The sequence below is a fragment of the Lupinus angustifolius genome, chromosome LG06, assembly GCF_001865875.1.
Source record: "Lupinus angustifolius cultivar Tanjil chromosome LG06, LupAngTanjil_v1.0, whole genome shotgun sequence".
NCBI lineage: Eukaryota > Viridiplantae > Streptophyta > Magnoliopsida > Fabales > Fabaceae > Lupinus > Lupinus angustifolius.
Genome location: NC_032014.1, coordinates 32,292,672 through 32,313,626, shown reverse-complemented (window position 1 = coordinate 32,313,626; position 20,955 = coordinate 32,292,672). Strand labels below are relative to the sequence as shown.

The 20,955-nt window shown below is 32.4% G+C and overlaps 2 protein-coding genes across 3 annotated transcripts; both read right to left on the bottom strand.

Annotated features, from left to right (window-relative positions):
• On the bottom strand, positions 8,481-9,825 carry LOC109351317 (extensin-2-like). The gene has a single exon (XM_019592765.1). It carries the CDS (start codon positions 9,789-9,791, stop codon positions 8,712-8,714), a length of 1,080 nt encoding a protein of 359 aa, XP_019448310.1. The 5' UTR covers positions 9,792-9,825; the 3' UTR covers positions 8,481-8,711.
• LOC109351312 (ADP,ATP carrier protein 1, mitochondrial-like) lies at positions 12,039-15,667 on the bottom strand. Of its 2 annotated transcripts, none has more exons than XM_019592759.1 (4): positions 15,602-15,667; positions 13,458-13,972; positions 12,958-13,329; positions 12,039-12,377 (listed from the first exon to the last, which is right to left on the bottom strand). In XM_019592759.1, exons 2-4 carry the CDS (start codon positions 13,950-13,952, stop codon positions 12,081-12,083), a joined length of 1,164 nt encoding a protein of 387 aa, XP_019448304.1. In that variant the 5' UTR covers positions 13,953-13,972; positions 15,602-15,667; the 3' UTR covers positions 12,039-12,080. The 2 variants fall into 2 exon arrangements, with proteins under 2 accessions (XP_019448304.1, XP_019448305.1); XM_019592760.1 differs by having other exon boundaries at positions 13,458-13,954.

Genomic DNA, 20,955 nt, shown 5'->3' with positions numbered 1-20,955 from the left:
TACAAGTTTTATGTTTTAGTACTATCTTCTCATCCTAACCCTTTTTATAGTGTTGGCCTTCAATAAAGGCATTGAATTATTTGTTTGTTAAATGCATTAACATTCTGGATTCAGAATTTAAAATATGTATGCTACATCATACCCTTATGAATTTATTTTTGAAGTTGTGGTTTCCCATTAAGTGAGTTCATATTTCTCATTGTCATGACAATATGGTCTAGGAACAAAGTCAAGGGAAAATAATTGGTACTTAGGAATGTGTTGGCTTGATAGAAGTATTATTAGATTTGAATCCAGATAAAATATTGTAAATGCACGTTACTTTTAGGTTCCAGATCTTATTTATATTCGTCTACTATATTTTTATTAAGGGGAAATTATTAGATTTGATTTGTCCTTTTGGTTCGTACATGAAATATTTTTAGATTTTTTTTAACATACAATTATTACATTTATAAGACAAAAATGAATTTTAAAATCTTTACTTACTCCCAAGACTTTGTCATCCACACCATATATGTTATCCACATGAAGAAGTCTACATGTAATATTTATGTATTAACAGTATAAAAATTTATCCACAATCAATGCATTATTCACTATTTATTTGTATATCTTTTATTTAAAAGTAGTTGATGATAATACGATATGAACAGTGTATGATGCAGTAACAATGTAACAATCTCTTACACTATGAGTGTATACATCTTTTTCTCTTCACATTATATAGAATAATGAATGAGTTAAAAAATATATCAGTCAACCATAGACCTAATGATTTAAAATTTTGAGTCAAAATATATGGCGTCATAGTCAAACCTATTGATGAAGATTTCTTATTCCCAATAAGTGGCATTAGAGTCAATGATTCAATTACACAACCAAGTATTAAACTGACAAATGATCGATAGATCCATGTGAGATCCTTTTGTCGAATATCTTCTTATTGAGAGGTTTGCTGACAAGTGCTATTGATGACAAGACATGTCAATGATGATACAAATAGATAAAAAACTTAACTCTTGTAAGCGAAACTCTCAGGGAAGGACATCACACTTGCAGGGAAATATTAGGTATTTCAAGTCCCACAATGTGTCGAAGTAGATGAGTTAAAAAATATATAAATGAATAAACCTATATACTTAATACCTTAATTATCCTGTGTTTGAAAGTTTGTTTTGGATGGAGAAGAGAATGTATAACTTTGGAAAGCGTTTCCCTTGCTTATATTGAAGATTTTTTATTTCTCATTATGTTAAAATAGATGTATTTTCTGTTTTGTATAATCGATTAACAATATGATTAATTGATTATGTAGTTAGTTACTTCAGTTAATTAAGCCGAGTTTTGTTTGTGATTTTACTATAAAATGTGAGTCTTATACCTTTGTAATCACAATTTAATAATGAAAATATTATGAAGTATTCTTCGATATTATTCAATAATGAATTACTTCTTTCGTGTCGTCTTTTGTCCCCAAGTTTACTAGCTTAGTGGGCTCTTCATGAGGTTTAATTTCTCTAGACTCTTGCTCAACCATCCTCAATAACTCAAATGATGCCTCCCATTACTCGTCACTATCTCCTTCATCGAGATGATTAATCGGATGCTCATGATTGTACGTGTGGCTGATAACATGATTATTATTTCGGTAGTTAATGTTGGATCTGCATTATGTTGATACTATGATTAGTTTTTATTTATTTATGGGTTTTTCATGGTTTTGCTTGTTGTTGTTTTTTTTTGTGCAAGTAAAAAAATATAAAGAATAAAATGGGACACAAAATATGAAGAAAGAAATGCATTTTATTAAATTCAAAAAACTTGTACTACTAAATGAAACATAAATAGATGTCCTTATTCGCAAAGAAAGAAAATAAATCCAATAGCTTTAGACATGGCTAAGGGATTCTAGCATCTTATTACATTGTTTCTAAAAACACTTATGGAGATGCGTCTTCCTCTATCCAGTTGTTGAGAGTGGTGCCTAGAGGGCACTGAACAACATAGTCTACCCAATCTTCTGAACCATTATCCCTCACAACATCAATCATTATTGGTTCCCAGCCTGTACTCACGAAATTCTTGCTAATGTGTGAGATGAACATTCCCCCAGCTTCATACTCCCACTGCCTCAGGCGAGCCATCCTTCCTTTCCTCTTTTCTTCAGTTGTTCTCTCCCTATCTTATCGGGTGGGTCTATACCCCAGTCCATACCGATCCTTGGTCTACCCCATCTTCTTGGCTTTCTTGGAGTGCTCTTTCCCAATTTTCTGACCATGCCTCTTGTTTGGCTATCACTTCATCATATGATCTCTGGAGGTCCCAGAGCTGCCTCGAAAGATGATCCTCTCTATGACTTGCAACTATTATGGATTCATGGTGAATTTTTTGTGTATCTTCCAAGATTGCCTTGAGCTAGTCTTCCTTCTTCACTGTCTCATCAAGTGCAAACTGATAGTCTTTTAACTATGCTCATGCCTCATTCTCATTTTGTTGACTTTCATGGAGGCTTGCTTGCAATTGTTCACACTTTGCCTCTAGATCACTTCTATCGGCTTGTGCAACATTGATAATGTGATTTCAAGCCTTCATTTGTCGACTGAAGTCAGCTAGTTGGACATCTTTTTCCTGTACAGACTTGATTAAACGGTACTTGTCATATTGAGAACACATTTGAGCATAATCCCTTTTCAGACTAGCTTCTTCCTTTCTTAATGCCACCATGGTCTTATTAAGTTTCTCGATGGTTAGCTCACACTTCTCAATTTTGCATCGGGCATCCTCCAGTTTTGCATCATATATTTTGAGCTGGCTCTTTAACAATTCATTTTTTGAGGGACCAGCTGGTTCATGGGGTGGAGACATTGGCTGGATGACTTCTCCTTTCCTCCTCTCACTATGCCACAACTTGTATTCTTAAGTGTAGAAAGCTTGATGCTCTCCTAACTCATTTTTCCATAGATATGAATGTTCTTTAATGCATTCCTTACTGTGTCCAAGGTTTCTTTGGTAGTTTCTTTGTCCTTGTACCAGATCATGAATCCCTGCAATTGCTCTTCAGGGACCAGCATCATACCCCATTTCATTTGTCCAATTACTAAAGCCGGGGTGACAGTAATGCATCCCCGAGGTCCCATGAACACCATATTGGGATAGCTTCCACATGAGTACATGACTTCATCTTGCTTATCATACATAGTGCATTTAGTCCCAAAATTTATAGGGGCGACATCCTTGAATAGTGCCTCCCAATCGGATAGCTGCATAGGCTGGAGCTTGGTGTTTCTGAATCGACGAAGAGGATTTATGGTCCAATCTGAATATCGAAGATGGTTGAACCTTGTCACCATCCATACATACAATAGATGTGCATAACATCTGATTTTATGGATACCCTTTTTTAGGCTTCTCTGGAGGGCGAGAAGAGTGTCTGCTAGAACAACAGAAATTGGGTTGACTTCAAACTTTTTGAACTTTACCATGACGTCAATTGCATATTGGTCCACCATATCACTAACAAAAAGGGAAGAGGAGTCTGTCGTAGATTTCTAATGCAAATGTTGGTTTAAACAAATTTCACTCTTCTTTTTCCACCACTTGGTCATGTTTTTTCAGAAAAGTTCACTTCAATCCATAACAAGGCCCTTTCTTGATGATTTGAAATGCAGCTGGACGGACGCCTATCAATTCTTCAATGAGATCCTCAATAACATTCTGTGTGCCAGTGAACAAATATACCTTAAGTCGACTTTCTAGTGGGATATGCAGAAGAATGTCATACTCTTCAATTGTTGGAGAAACATCTACATTTGGAAACTCAAAAATCCGTAGGGATGTATTCCAATACTTTGTCATGGCTTCCATAGCATCTAAAGCACTAGCATCAACACGAACGAGAAGGAGATCTACCAATTTACCATACTCCTTCGCAAACTAACACATAATATCTTTATGGACTTTGGCGAGGAGCTCCACCAAATGGCCTACATCAAAAGTTTGCAATTCTAACTTTACTTTATTTTTTGCTGAGAGAGCGTTATTAGAACCCATAGTTTTAGAAATAGCATTCATATCTTTCTATACCGAAAAACCTTTAGCTGAAAAGGTGCATGTTTATTAAATATGATTAAAATTGTTTATATAACCAAAATGATGAATGAATATTCAATGATTTATGATTAATACAATGATATATGTAATGATTAATTCAATATAAAAATTTATGATATGATTATTGCAATGATATATGTAATAATTAATTTATGATATTAAGTAGTGTAAATCCCTTTTTTAGGGTGGTTGACCATGTCTTGTGGGATAATATAGCACATTACAATATAAACTAAATACCATGTTAGGATAGATATCTATTATATTGTCAAGGCTTAGTCTATGTTTTTTCAAAAAGTGGACAAAACTTACCATCGGGCTTGGGGGCCATCATTGGGAGTGGGAATTATATTTTGGGGCGTAACCCCAAAGTTTTACAAAATTTATGTTATCGTTTTTTTGGAAAGAAAAAAACTACCCTATGGTATGGAACCCTTTTGCGGGTATGCAATTATCGTGCAATAGCAAAAATGATGGATTTTGTAATTATTTAGAATGTTAAATCTCATTTTATGCATGTATGGATGCAGAATGAGTAGACATAATTTGCTTCTAGTATCCTATACATGGTATACTTAAAGGATTTTCGATAGACTAAAAGTCACAACCTTATGACAATATACTAGATCTCATTAAAATGGATTCGGTAAAGGCTCTAGACATTTAGGTCACCAAATTTCCCCCAATTTCGAAAGAAAGGAGTCCCAATATTCCAAGTTAGAAACAAGAGGAGTCAAGCCTCTCGAGCGTCTAACTCACGATACCAAGATAATTTGGGTGGTTCATTATGAAAATACCAAGAGACAAGTCTAACACCGGTAAAACACATGTCCCTCTTATCTCAACCTTAATCTCTAACAACCCGGGTATAAGGCGTATACGTGTGTAACTCAAGTGTACCGTGATAATGTGAGAAAGCAACATTTAAAAAATAAACTTCCACCCCAAAGCTGTAAAAAAAATGGTGAGCGTATAATAATTTTAAATTAAAGCGATAAATGAAACTTGTAAAACAATTTATTTCATTACTATTGTTTTTTAGAGTTAAAAAAAATAGACAAAGAAAAAATGTATTTAAATCATACAATTTGCTATAACTGGGTCTGACTCTCTTTAAAAAAAATCTTCAGCAGAGTCATCAGCTGCCGCGCCCCGATTTTCGGTTATGCAACCTCTTAGAGTCGCCACTACATTTTATGGTTAAAAATGTAGAAAAATGTTTAAGCTCAATGACATTGGGCTTTCGGATTGGGATATTCAGGTTCGGCAGTCGGTATTAGCACTTCATCTGTCCATAATTAAACGGTACCCTTGCCAATTGTATGATTTAAAAACTCTTAATTTATTTAAAATTAAATTGTATGAAAACAAAATATTTATTTTTTATTTTTAAGTCTTACAAGCTTACTTGCTCCTATGTATCCCTAAACATTTAGGAAATAAAGACTTATGTAGTTCTAAATTTAAAATAGTTTGTTGGTTAAAATAATTAACTCCTTAAAAAGGTGAGGCAGTAGAGACTAATATCTACACCACATACCATTTTAAAAAGTTTGAAAATAATTATAAAATATTTGTTTGGTTTTTTTGTTATTAATTTAGGAATTAATCGAATGAAAAGAAGTGTCGTAACGCGACCGTTCAAGGATGATATGAGGACAAGAAGTGTTAACACGACCTGCCCCCACCCTTTAATTAATCCCTGAAAATTTATAGAAGTTTTATAAACTTTGGTTATGTTAAGAAATCATTTTTTGGAGCAAATAATTTATTATTAAAGACATCTTTATTTTAAATGTTCTATTTTCCTTTCTTTTAAATAATTGTTTTATTTAATTACAGAAATAAAAATATATGTTCAACTGGTTAATAAAATAATAGAAATAAAAAAGATTATTAACTTTATTTAGGTACTATTATCCTTTATATTTAGTTATTTATACACAAATAAAAAATATACACAAAATTTGTATTTATTTAATTAAAAAATATTATTTAGGTTTTATCATGCAGAAAATAATAAATTATTCTTGATGAAAAATAATTAACATCATCTTTAAAAGAAATAAAATGCATTTAGAATAAGAAAACGAAAAAAAAAATTATACATGAATGAGTTTTATTCTAGTGCGACAGGGAGCACAATGGGCCATTGACGTGTCACCTAAAGATTGGATGGAAAAAGCTGATGTAGGAACAGTGTCACGTGTCACTCTTTGGCTGGCTGAATCGGACAGTTGTATTGCACCTACTGTGTGCTTGTACACACTAGAACGTTTGCTGGAATGTCTAGGATTCGCTACGGTCGTTGAGAACGAAGTGATGAGGACTGATCTGACGGTGTTGAGAACGAGTGCACACGATTTCTCTTGCTCTCGTGCATACTGGATCACGCAGTAGGATTTTGGCAAATCTCTCTCCATTTTGTGGGCAGTTCTTCTCTCTTCTTCTTTTTTGGCAAAGTTTTCTTTAGCAAAAATAAGGAAGAAAACTAATACCATAAAACTCATATTATTTATAAAATTATTTTAACCTAATCTCATCCTAAAAAATGTTAACAACCCTTTTAATATGGTAACCCATAATCCCATATTTTGTGGAATCCAAACTTATCCCAGCAAGTCAGATTTGACTTGGTGTTTTTATTTTATTATTATTTATTTTTTGAAAAACCCAATTTAAACCTAATTATATTTTTAATTACATTTTTAATTTGTAAATTCGGAAAAAATAATAAATAATTATCTCTGATTATGTTTTATTTTGTTTAAATTATATTTCCAAAAAAATAAAAATAAAAATTATTTTTCTGTTTATTTAGAATTTAAAGGGATATTTAGAATATGTTCCTTATTTTACTTATTTTATTTATTTTATAAATTCGAATTTAACTATAAAAATCAATAAAAAATCTTTTTAACTATCTTTTATTTATTTTATAATATAAAATCGAAATAAAAAAAATTATCCTTTTTTTTGTTTTTTTAATGAGTATAAGTTTTGAGGGTCATTTTAATTTAATTATTTTCTTCTTTATTTTTTATTTATTAATTTTATGAAAATAATATAGGTTTAAAGGAACATATTCTGTCCCTAATAAATTTGAAATTTATTATTTATCCTTTTTATTATCAAATGGGTATTATTTAGGAAATCCCATTATAATTATTTAAATCCTAAAAATAAAAAACCAGTTTTATTTTGGAAATATTTATTTTGAAAAATATGTTGGGCTTTTTATGAGTCGGACAAAAATGGGTATTCACACCCGGTATAAAACAGCTTAGATATCTTTTATCAAATTCTTAGTACACTATAAGAACAATCTTGAATACACCCACCACAATATGGCTAACAGTGTCAATTCTCGAAATATTATACGCACAATAAAGCTACTCGTGCCAATTATTTTTCCACAATATGGCTACTAGTGTCATTTCTCGAAATTCTCACAATTTGGCTACATGTGTCAATTCCTTCCCCGGTCAGTTCTCGAAATTCCCACAACTTGGTTGCATGTGCCAATTCTTAGTACCTTGGAAAGAAAGGGGTGAAGTTTACCGGAAAATATGAGCGAGAAAGAAAAAGTGGAATGAAAGCACATTCAACTTAGGGCAAATTATAATGATGAGAAAATACATCTACTTATAATATTATATTTTTTTCGAGTTCTTCATCTTCAATGTGGGACTTGGGAGTTGTTTCCATGTGAGACTTGGAAGTTTTTTAGACTTCACACCCAAAAGTTCTCACTAATGGCTTTCAACAAGTCAAGTTCCAACAATAACTATAAGGGACGAGCCGGGTGACTCAGACATAGACCTGAACCCATCCTTTTTTATGACAGGTCTGTCCCTTTTATTCGGGTCTATAGTTTTCTATTTATTTAGATGGTTCAAACCCGTCCCTAAGTCATCGGCTTGAGACCGGTCGACTGAGTCTTGCTCACCCATATTATTTTATATTATCAATTAATTAAAGGATTCATGTCTTAATGAAGAGTTGGTCAACATATATTTTTTCCTTCTAACGGTCCTTGTCTATCATATTAGACATTTGCCCCCAATTTTACAAAGTTGATTGTATTACTTTAGTCACGATAGAAATACTCATTTATTTAATTTCCTGTTTTAAATTAACTTTTAACATATTATTAATTATTTAAGTATCTAAACTTACTCAGATTTACATATTCGGTATACTAGACATAGAAAAAATGCAACTACTATTTTGAGATATGGCGTTTCACACAATTGGTTTAAGATGCATTTTTGAAGTGTGAGGCTTTTAGAGTTTATGAGAACACATTTAGTAAAATGGATAGCATTATTAATAAGGAGAAGTTTATCAAAATACAATAGAAATAAGGACATGGAAATTGGACAACAATGAATTACCATGTATGATATCATATGAATATTGTGAATAAAGTACAATAAGTTAATAAATTAACAAGAATAAATAACAATACAAGATGGCTACATTCATTAAAGGCTCTTTAGTGCACACCATAATTATTGATGAAGTCTGAAAAAACCATAATAATAATAATCTCACATAATTTGACTTAAGCAGTTCAAGCTGCATTAATTATAACCTTAATAGAGCGTTGTAGGAGGTGGGGGTGACTGGTAGAAGTATGGAAAGTGATATTGTGGAAGGTGGTCATGATGAGGAGGAGGTGGAGGAGATTTATAAACATATGGTGGAGGAGGTGATGGAGATGGTGGAGGTGGAGACTTGTACACATATGGAGGAGGTGGTGAAGGAGATGGTGGAGGTGGAGACTTATACACATATGGAGGAGGTGGTGAAGGAGATGGTGGAGGTGGAGACTTATACACATATGGAGGAGGTGGTGAAGGAGATGGTGGAGGTGGAGACTTATACACATATGGAGGAGGTGGTGAAGGAGATGGTGGGGGAGGAGACTTATAGAAATATGGTATATGGGGCCAATTTTTTAGAGGGTGTTCAGAGTTGTAGACATATGGTGGGGGAGGTGAAGGGGATGGAGGAGGGGGAGACTGATAAACATATGGGGGTGGTGGTGAAGGTGATGGAGGTGGTGGAGACTTGTAGACATATGGTGGGGGCGGTGAAGGAGATGGAGGAGGTGGAGATTGATAGACATATGGGGGTGGTGGTGAAGGTGATGGAGGTGGTGGAGACTTGTAGACATATGGTGGAGGAGGTGAAGGAGATGGAGGAGGGGGAGACTTATAGACATATGGTATATGAGGCCAATTTTTTAGAGGGTGTTCAGAACTGTAGACATATGGTGGGGGAGGTGAAGGAGATGGAGGAGGCGGAGACTGATAGACATATGGGGGTGGTGGTGATGGTGATGGAGGTGGTGGAGACTTATAGAGATATGGCGGAGGAGGTGAAGGGGATGGAGGAGGTGGAGATTGATAGACATATGGAGGTGGTGGAGATGGCGGGGGAGGTGAATGGGGTGGTGGTGGAGAAATGTATGCATATATGGGTATTTTGTAAGATGGGTGTTCTTGATCTTGTGAATGTGAATTAGGATGGTGTGGTTGATATTGTGCATGCTTTGGCTCGGATCCATAGTTAGGTGTATTATAATCAGCAGCAACACTAATAGTAACTAAGCAAAATGCAACTGCATAGAAGATTCTAGGCCTGTGCTTTGGCCCTAGTGAAGTTCCCATATTTTGTGAGAATGTAGCTCTAGTTGTTCCTTATTACAAGTTTTATGTTTTAGTACTATCTTCTCATCCTAACCCTTTTTATAGTGTTGGCCTTCAATAAAGGCATTGAATTATTTGTTTGTTAAATGCATTAACATTCTGGATTCAGAATTTAAAATATGTATGCTACATCATACCCTTTTGTTAAAAGCAATTACTTTTGAAGTTGTGGCTTCCCATTAAGTGAGTTCATATTTCTCACTGTCATCACAATATAGGCTAGGAACAAAGTCAAGGGAATAGGATTTATAATAGGTAATGGGATGCTATTATAGAAGTACTTGTTAGATTTGAATCAAATATCAAATATTGTAAATGCACGTCAAATTTAGCAGCCATCTCTGATTTGTTCCATTAGTTTTTTTATATATGAGGATTATGATAAGCCTAAAGTGTATGAAATATCACAAGTACAATGTCAATGATGCCTTCTTGTCTTTTCTGGATTATAAAAACTTATAAGTAGCTTTTTTACCCCAATAAATATCTATAATTTGATTAGCTTCATCGCTATTATTTTATGATCTGATTGATTTTCGATGAATGAATTACATCAACTAGCTTAGAGACATCCTATCAATATAATAGACACTAACAGTGATTCATGACATGTACTATATTGAAAATTATTAATGCATGTAATGTGAGTTGAAGAATTGATTTATGACTTCGCATCTTTTTATATCCATCTACATTGATTCTTTTACCACTTTTAGTTAATGACTTCGGTTACCTGTGATGTAAATATCTATGATGATTCTTTTACTCGATGACATTAGTTACCTATGATGTAGAACATTTGCTAAAAAGGCAAATACTTTATTATACATAAGATCCAACTTGGTTATTGATAAGGTAAATAGATTTGTCATTTTTTTGAAATCTGTACACATGTTTGATCTTCTTCTCCTTTGGATTAGTTACACCATTTGACTACATTTCAAAAACTAGAATGATATATAAGTTGGTTTAAGATAGGGTCACCACTAGGTTCTACCCGCTCACCCTATACGGTTTGATTATAATCGGGTCTAAATAGGGTTGGTCTCATTGAGTCTAGGGTTGGGTTTGAGTTCAAAAAATAGACCCAAACAATATTTAGGGCTAGGTAGGGACCAAGCATGACCCATCTCTACCCATCCCAATGTCACTCAGTTATCGTGTTTGTATGTGTCTCTATTCAAATATATATAAAGTAATGTCACCTTCTTGGTTGAAAGTATCATTGATTATCTAATTTTTCATCGTACATATGATTAATAATATATATATATATATAAGTGAGGAAAGATTCGTTTACACCTAAGTTAAGTTACTCTAATTACATTTAATTTCAGCCATTCATTTTCTTAAGTTCAAAGACCAAGAAAAATAGAAATCTTAAATAACTTGTAACTTTAACTTATTTGGTCCTTTAGATTTAAGAAAATGAATAACTGAGATTGACTATAACTAGTGACTTAACTCGGATGTAAACAGATACTCTTGTATATATATATATATATAATTTTATATGTTAAATAACATATTTATAATAATAAATTATATTTAGACGGGTTTATCTAATATGAGTATGTATTATATATTAAAAGGTTGACCCAATTGGTATTTAAGGTTGGGTCTAGGTCCCGGTTCAAAAAATGACCTGACCAACATTTAGAGTAGGGTAAGGACAAATTTTAACTCGACCCAATCCGCCTCATGCTCAGTAGTTCAAGAGATCACATGTTGATGTAATATTACTGTGTAACTAGTTCATCCGAATATATTAACTAAAATGTGTACTTCACCTTGATAAATGATAATTTATTTTTCTTTTTATGTTTTTGGTTCTTTGTTTGTATTTTATTTTTGGGTGCTAAAATAATCAACACTGAACACCTCTAAATGGAACAAATCGAAAAGGGTGGTTAAGCATATGAGTAAATGAAGCATAATTGAGAAGGAAAAGACATGTGATCAAGGGAATGAAGCAAAAAAATCAAGCCTGCATTGTGATTGAAAAAATATTAAGAGCTTATGACTTTATTATAAGATAAAAGTGATTGCATAACAAATGATACGTGAATGATTTTACTATTTGAACTTTATCTAAACAAATACACTTCAAAAAGAAGCAATGGTTGGAAGACATGGTATTTTGATGTAAACTGTGTTGTACAAATAACTTATAACTAGCATTCTAAGACTGATATTTATTATTTTTCATCACCATCATCATCTTATCTTATATGGGTATAATGTCAATAATTATGCCCCACCGGAACCATTTTTATTTCCTACTACAAGCACCTGAAGTTTGTCATAACTGGCAAGGACACCAGCACTAGCAACTGCACGTAGAATGTTTGCACCACCTCCTTTGAAGAGAGATTTTGTTCCTTCATTCTTCATAATTTGTGAGAACACATCCAAAGTGTTCTTGTATTTGACAGCTTCACCTGAAGTCATCATCATTCTTCTACGAACAGTGTCCAAGGGATATGATGCCATGGTAGCACCAATAGTTACTACCCATCCTAGAGCAAAGCTAGCCAAGAAACTATCCTGAAATTATGGTAAATCACAAAATATTGAAAGAAAAAGTGTTAAACACATTACTCAAGTAATGTAACCAAGACACGGTGAGGAAGACAAGGACCACGATAAAGTCGAATCACCTAAAATTAGTTCAATTAGCTCGACAAAAGTTTAACTCGCGAACCAAATGAGTTGAATTTTAATTGAAAAGTAAACTCATTAAATAAACGTAAGTTAAATATAACTTCTTTCGTTAAGTTCATAAACCTATATAGATTTAATATAGAGGGGACCACTTTTTGACTAATGTGAGGTGTGACCCTCTCCTCTAGCTACAAGTGGCTAGGATGACTTCACTACTCATGATGACTAACTTAAATATTAGGTTACGACCCGATTTTCAGTTGAACACTAGCTATGCGACTACAGGTATACACCCAACCCCATGAGGAGCCATTTACCAGCAATGAGCAGCCCAACAACAGAGGTCATCCCACAGAACAATACTTATGTATTAAATTCATCAACATAAGTATTGGTCTCTAAATTCATCTAATAATGTCTCAATAGAAGAACTATGGTGACAAAGCATTATAGAATGTCTCACCTGCCATGTTCCAACCAAGAGTACTGGCTTGAACGAATCATAGAGTCCAAAGTATAAACCACGGTAGACAATGATCCCAACTAAAGAAACATTGAAGCCACGGTAGAGGCCAACAATACCATCCGATTTAAGAGTCTTCTTGTACACATCAATCAAACCATTGAATTGCCTCTCTCCACCATTCTTAAAAGACTTGGCATCATTGGTGAGTCGGGTTCGAGCATAATCCAACGAATAAACGAAGACCGATGATGCAGCTCCTGCCGCAGCACCAGATGCCAAGTTACCTGCAAACCATTTCCAATACCCATCCTTGTCTTTCTTGAAGTTAAATACACTCTTAATGTAGTCTTTAAATGCAAAGTTCAAGGCCTGCACCAGAATTAGATATCATCATAGCCTAATAAACATTAGAATTTAGATATAATACAAGTTAGGGAAAAGTCTAAAATCGTCATGAACTTAACGTGATGTGCAATTTAGTTCCTAAATTTAACGACCTGTGTTGGGAAGTAACGGATAACATTGACAGCATTTCCTCTCCATAGAGAAAAAAATCCTTCATCTTTGAATGTTCTGCCAAAACAATCTCCAATACCCTTGTAAGGCTCAGAAAGTCGACCGGCCTTAATCATTTCATCTTGGTTTTGAATTAGAAGCTTTACGCGCTCGATAGGAGCAGCTGCAGTCTTGGACACTGCAGCAGAAACTCCACCCAAGAGAAAATCAGTGGCAAAGCTTGAAAAACTTTTCTCTGATGGAGATGGTACTAATACATGTGAACCTACATAATTGTGCAAAGTATTTGTTGTAGCTTTGCATGCAGGCATATCAGGACAGTGTAACCCTGCATTTGAATAGTGTTGGAGTGAAAAATGATGCTGCATTTTCGAAGCTCCATAAGAAGTTGCAACATGTGGACAAATGCTGGACCTTAAATGAAGCTGGCTAGAAAACTTTTGTACTATTGTTGGGTGCTGGTGTCTATCAGCCATCACTGTTTAGTGACAATAAACTGAATCAAAAAACAATTATGTTAAGCTATTTATGTACTTATTCAATTATGTTAAGAGTTGAATCACTGGCTAAGATATTTACACTTCTAATTATCTATTAACATTCTCTGTTAATAAATCAAAACTTCAGTTTTTTTAAAGAAGAATGAGTGTGCAATGGCAAATGTAAATAGACAATTGTGAATACTAATAGAAATACTTTTCAATAGTAGCATGAATTCTGAATAATATTTAAGTAGCTAATTCACAGTTTTTATTCATTTTTTGTCACAGAAGGGGAAATTATGAAGTATAGAGGGACAGATGAAGCTCGTGATGGAACAGAGATATGTTGTCCAAAATCATGATTTTCTCTTTACTACCAAAGATATTCATTCACCTCATGGTAATGAACTAATCTCTTTCGAGGTGTGTGGTTGCCCCTCCCAACAAATGTTACTCCCATGAATTGAACTTTTGAACTTTTGGTTATTTTGGAATTTAGCGGGTAGACTAACGCCTTGTTGGTTCAGGAGATCTAGATGAAGAGTTTTCAAATAGGTTCAAATATTATTTTATACTTTTCATACATGTGGTAGAGTTCAATTTCTATACTCCAAAGCAACCATTTTTTATCTGGTCAAATGAGCATTTTAGCAACTTAAGATAAGTCTGCCACCTCAAGTACAAAACTTTATATATACATGTACACTAATACATATATATAATAGAGGGACCTACAAAACTTTATGACTCTTCTCCCACTATATGGATCACAACATATATAGGACCTTGACCCAACTACACAAATATGCTTGGTGATTGGTGAAATGCGAAAAGATTGGTTTTATGCAAAAACTACTGCTTCCACACTCATCATTTGTTTCATTTTATCTACCTTAAATTAATGCAGGATCAGACCATTATAAAATTGAATACATCATGCACAATGGACCAGATCATATCCTCACATGTTATTTCAAATTTCAAGTTAATAGATTATAGAACTGACATAAAAACTATGGAACGAAATGAATAAAAACCCAATTTGATCATGGCAAAAGCAATTAGACCACTAAGACCAAAATCAAGATAATTGCCAAGTTCACCAAACTGGTTTTCAAGTACTAGCTAGTTCATGTTGGCTTATGACTAATCCTAAGCATGGGGCATAGTAATTACCCCACACATCTAAATCAAACAGTAGTTCATCACTTTGTCATGAAAATCCACCCATTAAGATATTTGATGAAACTTATATCTCAATGTTTATGCATATAAAACTATAATTCAATGGGTACATAGAATAACACAATAAAGCATGGAAATGACAAAAATATAAATTAATAAAGAATATGATTAGAATATGATTACTATTATGAAGTATATGTGTTTCTTTGTTATTAATATCGATTAGAAACATATTATAAATGGATCCAAATAAACCAACCAAGCTAAAATCATAACCCAACGAGTTTAAAGGATAAAAGTGGACAATTTTTCTAACAATTTCAGTTTCCAGCAGATAAGAATCAAATAAGGTAACATGTAGAGTTAAGGAAAGTGACATGTAAATGAACATAAACGCAGTTAAAAGGAGATACAGAAAAAACAGAAGCTAAACCAAAGGCTATCACTGATATTTGTACCTTTGATCTTGGCTTGTGGAATGTGAACAAAGAATATAAAACGTTGAGAAAGAGAAATGGTGGATGCTTATGATTATGAACTTATGACTAGGCAAGCTTATATAGTTTCTCTTTACATAGTTAAGATGAATTATTAGCAGCCCATATTACCATATAAATGTCAAACCTCTAATAGCCTTAAAGTATGGTAGGAATAATTTGGAATAAAAAATTAATGATTAAAGATTTTTCTAACTTATTATAATGTTTAGATAGAATGACAAACTCTTATGGTATAGCATATGTTTGGTACAAGTTATTAATAAGATGTTGGTCTACTGATGTAAGACTTTATTATATTATTATGAGTAACATTTGTTGGGAGAGACAGTCATGCACCCCAAATGAATTAGTTCATTTTCTAAAATGTGATAAGATACTCTTAGTATTACCCAAAAAAAATATGTCTGGTACAAGTTGAAATGTATTAGAATGGATTATGAAATCATAGAAAAATAGTTTTTTTTGTATTAATGGTATTCGTCACTAAGGAACTAATCTCTTTCTAATATGTAACTGTCTTTCCCAACAAGTGTCATCTTCAGAAATCGAATTTTTGACATTTTGGTCATCATAGGATCTAGTAGAACCTTATATTACTATATCAACTTAATACACTGAAAATTAAATGGAAGTGATAGTTGACAATAAATTAAATCCTGGGTCCTTGGAGCCGGGTTAGTTGTGTTTAATTTTACGATGAGAACTCATTCTGGAAAAAAGACATCTTCCAGGAGCTTACAACTTTACTTTTTCTATGATAGCGTTTCAAACTTTGGCGTTCACTAAGAAATTATTGCTTCTGCTTTAAAGTCAACCAAGAAAAGGTATTAAAATACCTATATGTTCACATTGATTCAATCATTCTTTGCAATATATCTACTTCAAAATCCATAAAATTAGGATCTGCTTCACAATTCATTAATATTTCGTGAATATTTTTTTAATGAACCATAGAGCGTGGATAGAAAAGAATCATATCTGTTATGTTGCTACTTTTATTTATGTATTTAAAGATAAAAATGTCATACTTGTTATCTTTTATAAGTTAGGTACTTCCTTATGCAATATTAGACATGATTCTCACCCATAATAGATATTGATTTCTTATGTATTAAGAGTTTATTGTGTCTTATGGAATTAACAAAACATTAAAGGTTACAATTAAAGAAACCCGTAAATAAGTTTGAAGTACGTTGCATAAGACATCTTCCAGACCAATTGTACATGATTGATTCTCCTTAAGTAAGGTTTTGGGTTTGAGTCTTGTGGATGGAAAAAATATCTGCCGAGATACAAAAAAAAATAAGACATCTTGCATATCATTATTCATAATACATATGATAAATGTTTTAAAAATATTACTATAAATTATGAAAGTATTTTGCATAATGCTTCCGTGGCTAATTCGCAACAGAATGCACTCAAAAATACATGAGGAATAAAAGCTATTGACCGGTCCAAAACTATAGTCCACAAAAAATGATAAAATAAACACAATAATAAAGGGAACAGCCCTAAGATATTGACAAGAACAGAACAAAAAGTGGAGCCTTTAGAAAACGTGATTGACAAGGTTCAATGTCACAAAAGGAAACAGAAAGGAAGTTTTCCAAGACTTGGCCGAAGATAAAAAATGAACCATGCATTCTCCATGTGTAGTTAATATAAAGAGAAAAAATGTAAGACATTTATTATTCATATTTAAGACTTTCCTAAATATTAAGTATTAAGTAATACAATAAATAGTAGTAATACAATAAATAGTGATGGTGTAATGAATATGTATAAAATTTTACATAAATATTATATTCAATATAAAATCTGAAATGTTGAAATTTATGATCCTACTAAGGTCTAAGTTTAGAATGTGGAAGATAGATGTATGATGAAAAACATGTGACAGATAGATGTATACCATTTGTTGTGAGAGAAGTTAAATTTAAATTGTTCAAATAACACCTCTATCACCTATCAAATGTTCTCTAATTTTCATCATTTCTTTTGTGTATTGCCTCTAATGGAAGGGGATATTTGAAATCTTACATCGCATGCCCTAATTCCTAGGATGTGGTATATAAATTGATCATGATGCTCCTTTGTTATCAATTGATTTTAAGATTGAATTAGGGAATGGCAATAATTAGCAAAATCTAAACAATATTAGAACTCACCCACATAAAAGTATAATGTTGAAGAGTCAAAGTTGAGTGTCCAACAAATATTAATGTTCTTTAAGATCTATATTATTGCATGGTGTGGGTATGTGGATGGAACGAGAATCTTAGTTCCTACGAAATTTTGTTTCTATATCTCAAACTAATCATATCCTACCGAATAATATAAAAATATTAGAACATTTTATATTATTTTATTTTTCTTTTCAAATATATATCGATTTTTCATTAGACTGAAACACAATAAGACACAAAATGTAGGACGCCTGATCCCGATTCATGTGGATGAGCAAAACTCAATCAAGATAAATTCATGGATAAACATGTTAATACAAATCTACCACCTAAACAAGTCTATATTTTACAGGCATATAGCCGCACCACTTAAGCCGATAAGATAAAACATATATATTTTCTGACCAATCAAAATGAAGCATAACTTAGTGATATTATCTGTCCTTAAAGATGATAAACACAAACTTAGATAATCCAATAGCTTATTAGAAATGAGGAAGTTGTAGTACAATCATTGATCAACCCAATGATCAACTTTACCTACAGATATGTCAATCGCAGTGGTAACATATTAATTACTATTACTTTGTCTTAAGGCTGCAATCAATGCTTTTGCTAGTTGAGCGTTATGCAATCACTGTTCAAACAATGAGTGAAACACAGACAATTAGCACATGCAAACCTTAACATATTGATAAATACTAGTAGTGTAAATAATTGAATCGGAAACATAAATTTCATTATAAAATAAAAAATATCAGTAGTTCAACCTATGTTCCACTAAATAAAGCTATATAGGATTTTGTTGCTTATCATTGTATAGACTGCAACAATAAACAATAAACACAGAAATATCCATAACCTAATAACAATTTTGAACATATGAATATACTAAGACACCCAACAAAATAGACAAAGAAATAAAGTGGCTAAAAGTGTCTCTTTGTGAGATAGTTTTTGTAGGCTAATGAAGGTAAAATAAAGGCTTTGGAATCATAAAATATATTTGTAATACAATTCTTGAACCTTTTATTTCTCTTTCTTCCTCTTTATAGCGTCCAAATTTTCAGCTGCACAACCTCTTCGGAGTCTTCACTATGTCTTTTGTATTTTTCTATATTATTTATCGTAATTAACATAGTGATGACTCTGAGAAAATGGGTAGCCGAAATCGGGGCACGACACCCTCTAACAATCGAATTCAGATCCTCCATACCAAATTTTTCGATCTCTATATCAACTCAATGATGATTTGTCAAATACCTAACTATATTAGTATGACAATTAATGAGAAATTAATTGAAGTGTATTATTTATTATTAGGCAAAATTCTATTGAATTAATATAGTGGCATAGAAAACTTTTGGTGTTGATTCCTAACAATCATCTCAAAAACAACCTGTATTTAAGCATTGGTGTTGAACTTCTAAGTTGGCAAAAAATCATAGATCCCCATGTTATATTAAACTTTGGGGTCAATATATAATATTAAAGTCACTGAAATGGTTCCTGAATAACTAATTAACTAGGATCTTCCCAACTTTTGGTTTCCTTTACAATCCAACACTTGAACCATGATGTCTAAAGAAGCTCACATATCATTCTGGTGCAAGCCACCACTGTACCAAGCATCTCTTATAAGTTGGACAAACACAAAAAGTAACAATGATCATGACAAACTCCACCATGTCCTTGTCCCTCATGCATTTTTTCACAAAACTCAAGCTTGTGCAGTTTTCTGTGTCATTCATTAGTCTTCTCTATGCCAAATACATGCAATGACCCATCATCATTTATATGTCCTATCTGTCACATCTCTATAGTGTACATTTTTGTGAACTCCATGACTGATAAATTATACTTGGTCACTTCTAGTTACCTAGCAACAAGTAATAATGTTCTACTAAGAAATTATATGCATTATAAGGTGCACTATTTGCTTATATATATGTCAGACTAATTCCTTAATATCTTTGACTTGATACATAGGCAGTGTACGTAGGTGCTCATCAAAGCATGTGCTGCATTGATCCATCTAATCAATTACAACTATAGTATATCCATCACTTTCATAAATAGATATATATAGATTTTAGACTTAAGTCAACATTCATTTTTGTTTTACAATACTTCAAAAAACATAATCTGTTTTTAATTTTTTAATAAATGTCAAAATATTCCTGAGAATGAGAAGAAGTCTTTCACAAATTTGTCTTAAAAATAGCTTATTAGGATTAATAATTTTTAAGATCAATTTATTTTTTTAACTAAATTAGTACATTTGAATTAATAAGGTGTTGGTAAGTCGTGTAAGGTCTCACTATTCTCAATTATCGAACTAGATCAAATGTCAAATATTTGATTCTTATAAGCAACATTTAGGAGGGGTAATTGCACATCCTGAAAGAGATTAGTTCCTTACCAATATGGTGAAAAGATATCCTGAATTATATAAAAAAATTACATGTTGAAATTTTGAAGATTAAAATAATGCCTCTTCACATTTTAAAGAAGAGTTACTAAGTATCAAAACAAACAAAAAATACTTTAAGGAAAAAACGGAACATCCCTTTCTACTTTAGTCACATTTTATCCCCTTAAAGGGATAATGGATGGCTATCCACCAAATCGTATCAAGACAAATCGCCACTGAAATCAATATTTAGCCTATAAAGTTCTAGCATTTATAGTTCTTATAGTCACCATTTAATTTCCTGTTTTACTCTTGAAATTCTTTTAGTTTTAGATACCCTTTTGCTGATAAAGTAGGTTCATACTCTAGATTTACTGTGATTTCTGTTAATTCACATATAAAATCGAGTGTAATTATTATAATTAGTATAAAAGTTTATACATATTTTTACACCAACAATCATTTATTTATATTATTTTTTAAAGTCAATAATAATTGAAAATAAAAAATGAATAATAACCGTATATACATTTTTCTCTCTGAAGATTTTCTTCTGTCTATCCACTTTAATTAGTTTACATTGCTTTGTAATTATCCTAATATAAAAATGTGGTTACTTTTTTCCGTGGAATAAATGTGCTTACTTTATTTAAAGAAATGTAAATTATTCTTCAAAATAATTTTATGGACGTATGATACACTTTAAAAGT

Excerpts from the sequence above, each read along its gene's own strand:
- LOC109351317 (XM_019592765.1), bottom strand. The coding sequence starts at position 9,791 with ATGGGAACTTCACTAGGGCCAAAGCACAGGCCTAGAATCTTCTATGCA.
- LOC109351312 (XM_019592759.1), bottom strand. The coding sequence starts at position 13,952 with ATGGCTGATAGACACCAGCACCCAACAATAGTACAAAAGTTTTCTAGC. Across the intron at positions 13,330-13,457 it reads TCCGTTACTTCCCAACACAG|GCCTTGAACTTTGCATTTAA; the intron begins GTCGTTAAATTT and ends ATTCTGGTGCAG. Across the intron at positions 12,378-12,957 it reads TCTTGGTTGGAACATGGCAG|GATAGTTTCTTGGCTAGCTT; the intron begins GTGAGACATTCT and ends CCATAATTTCAG.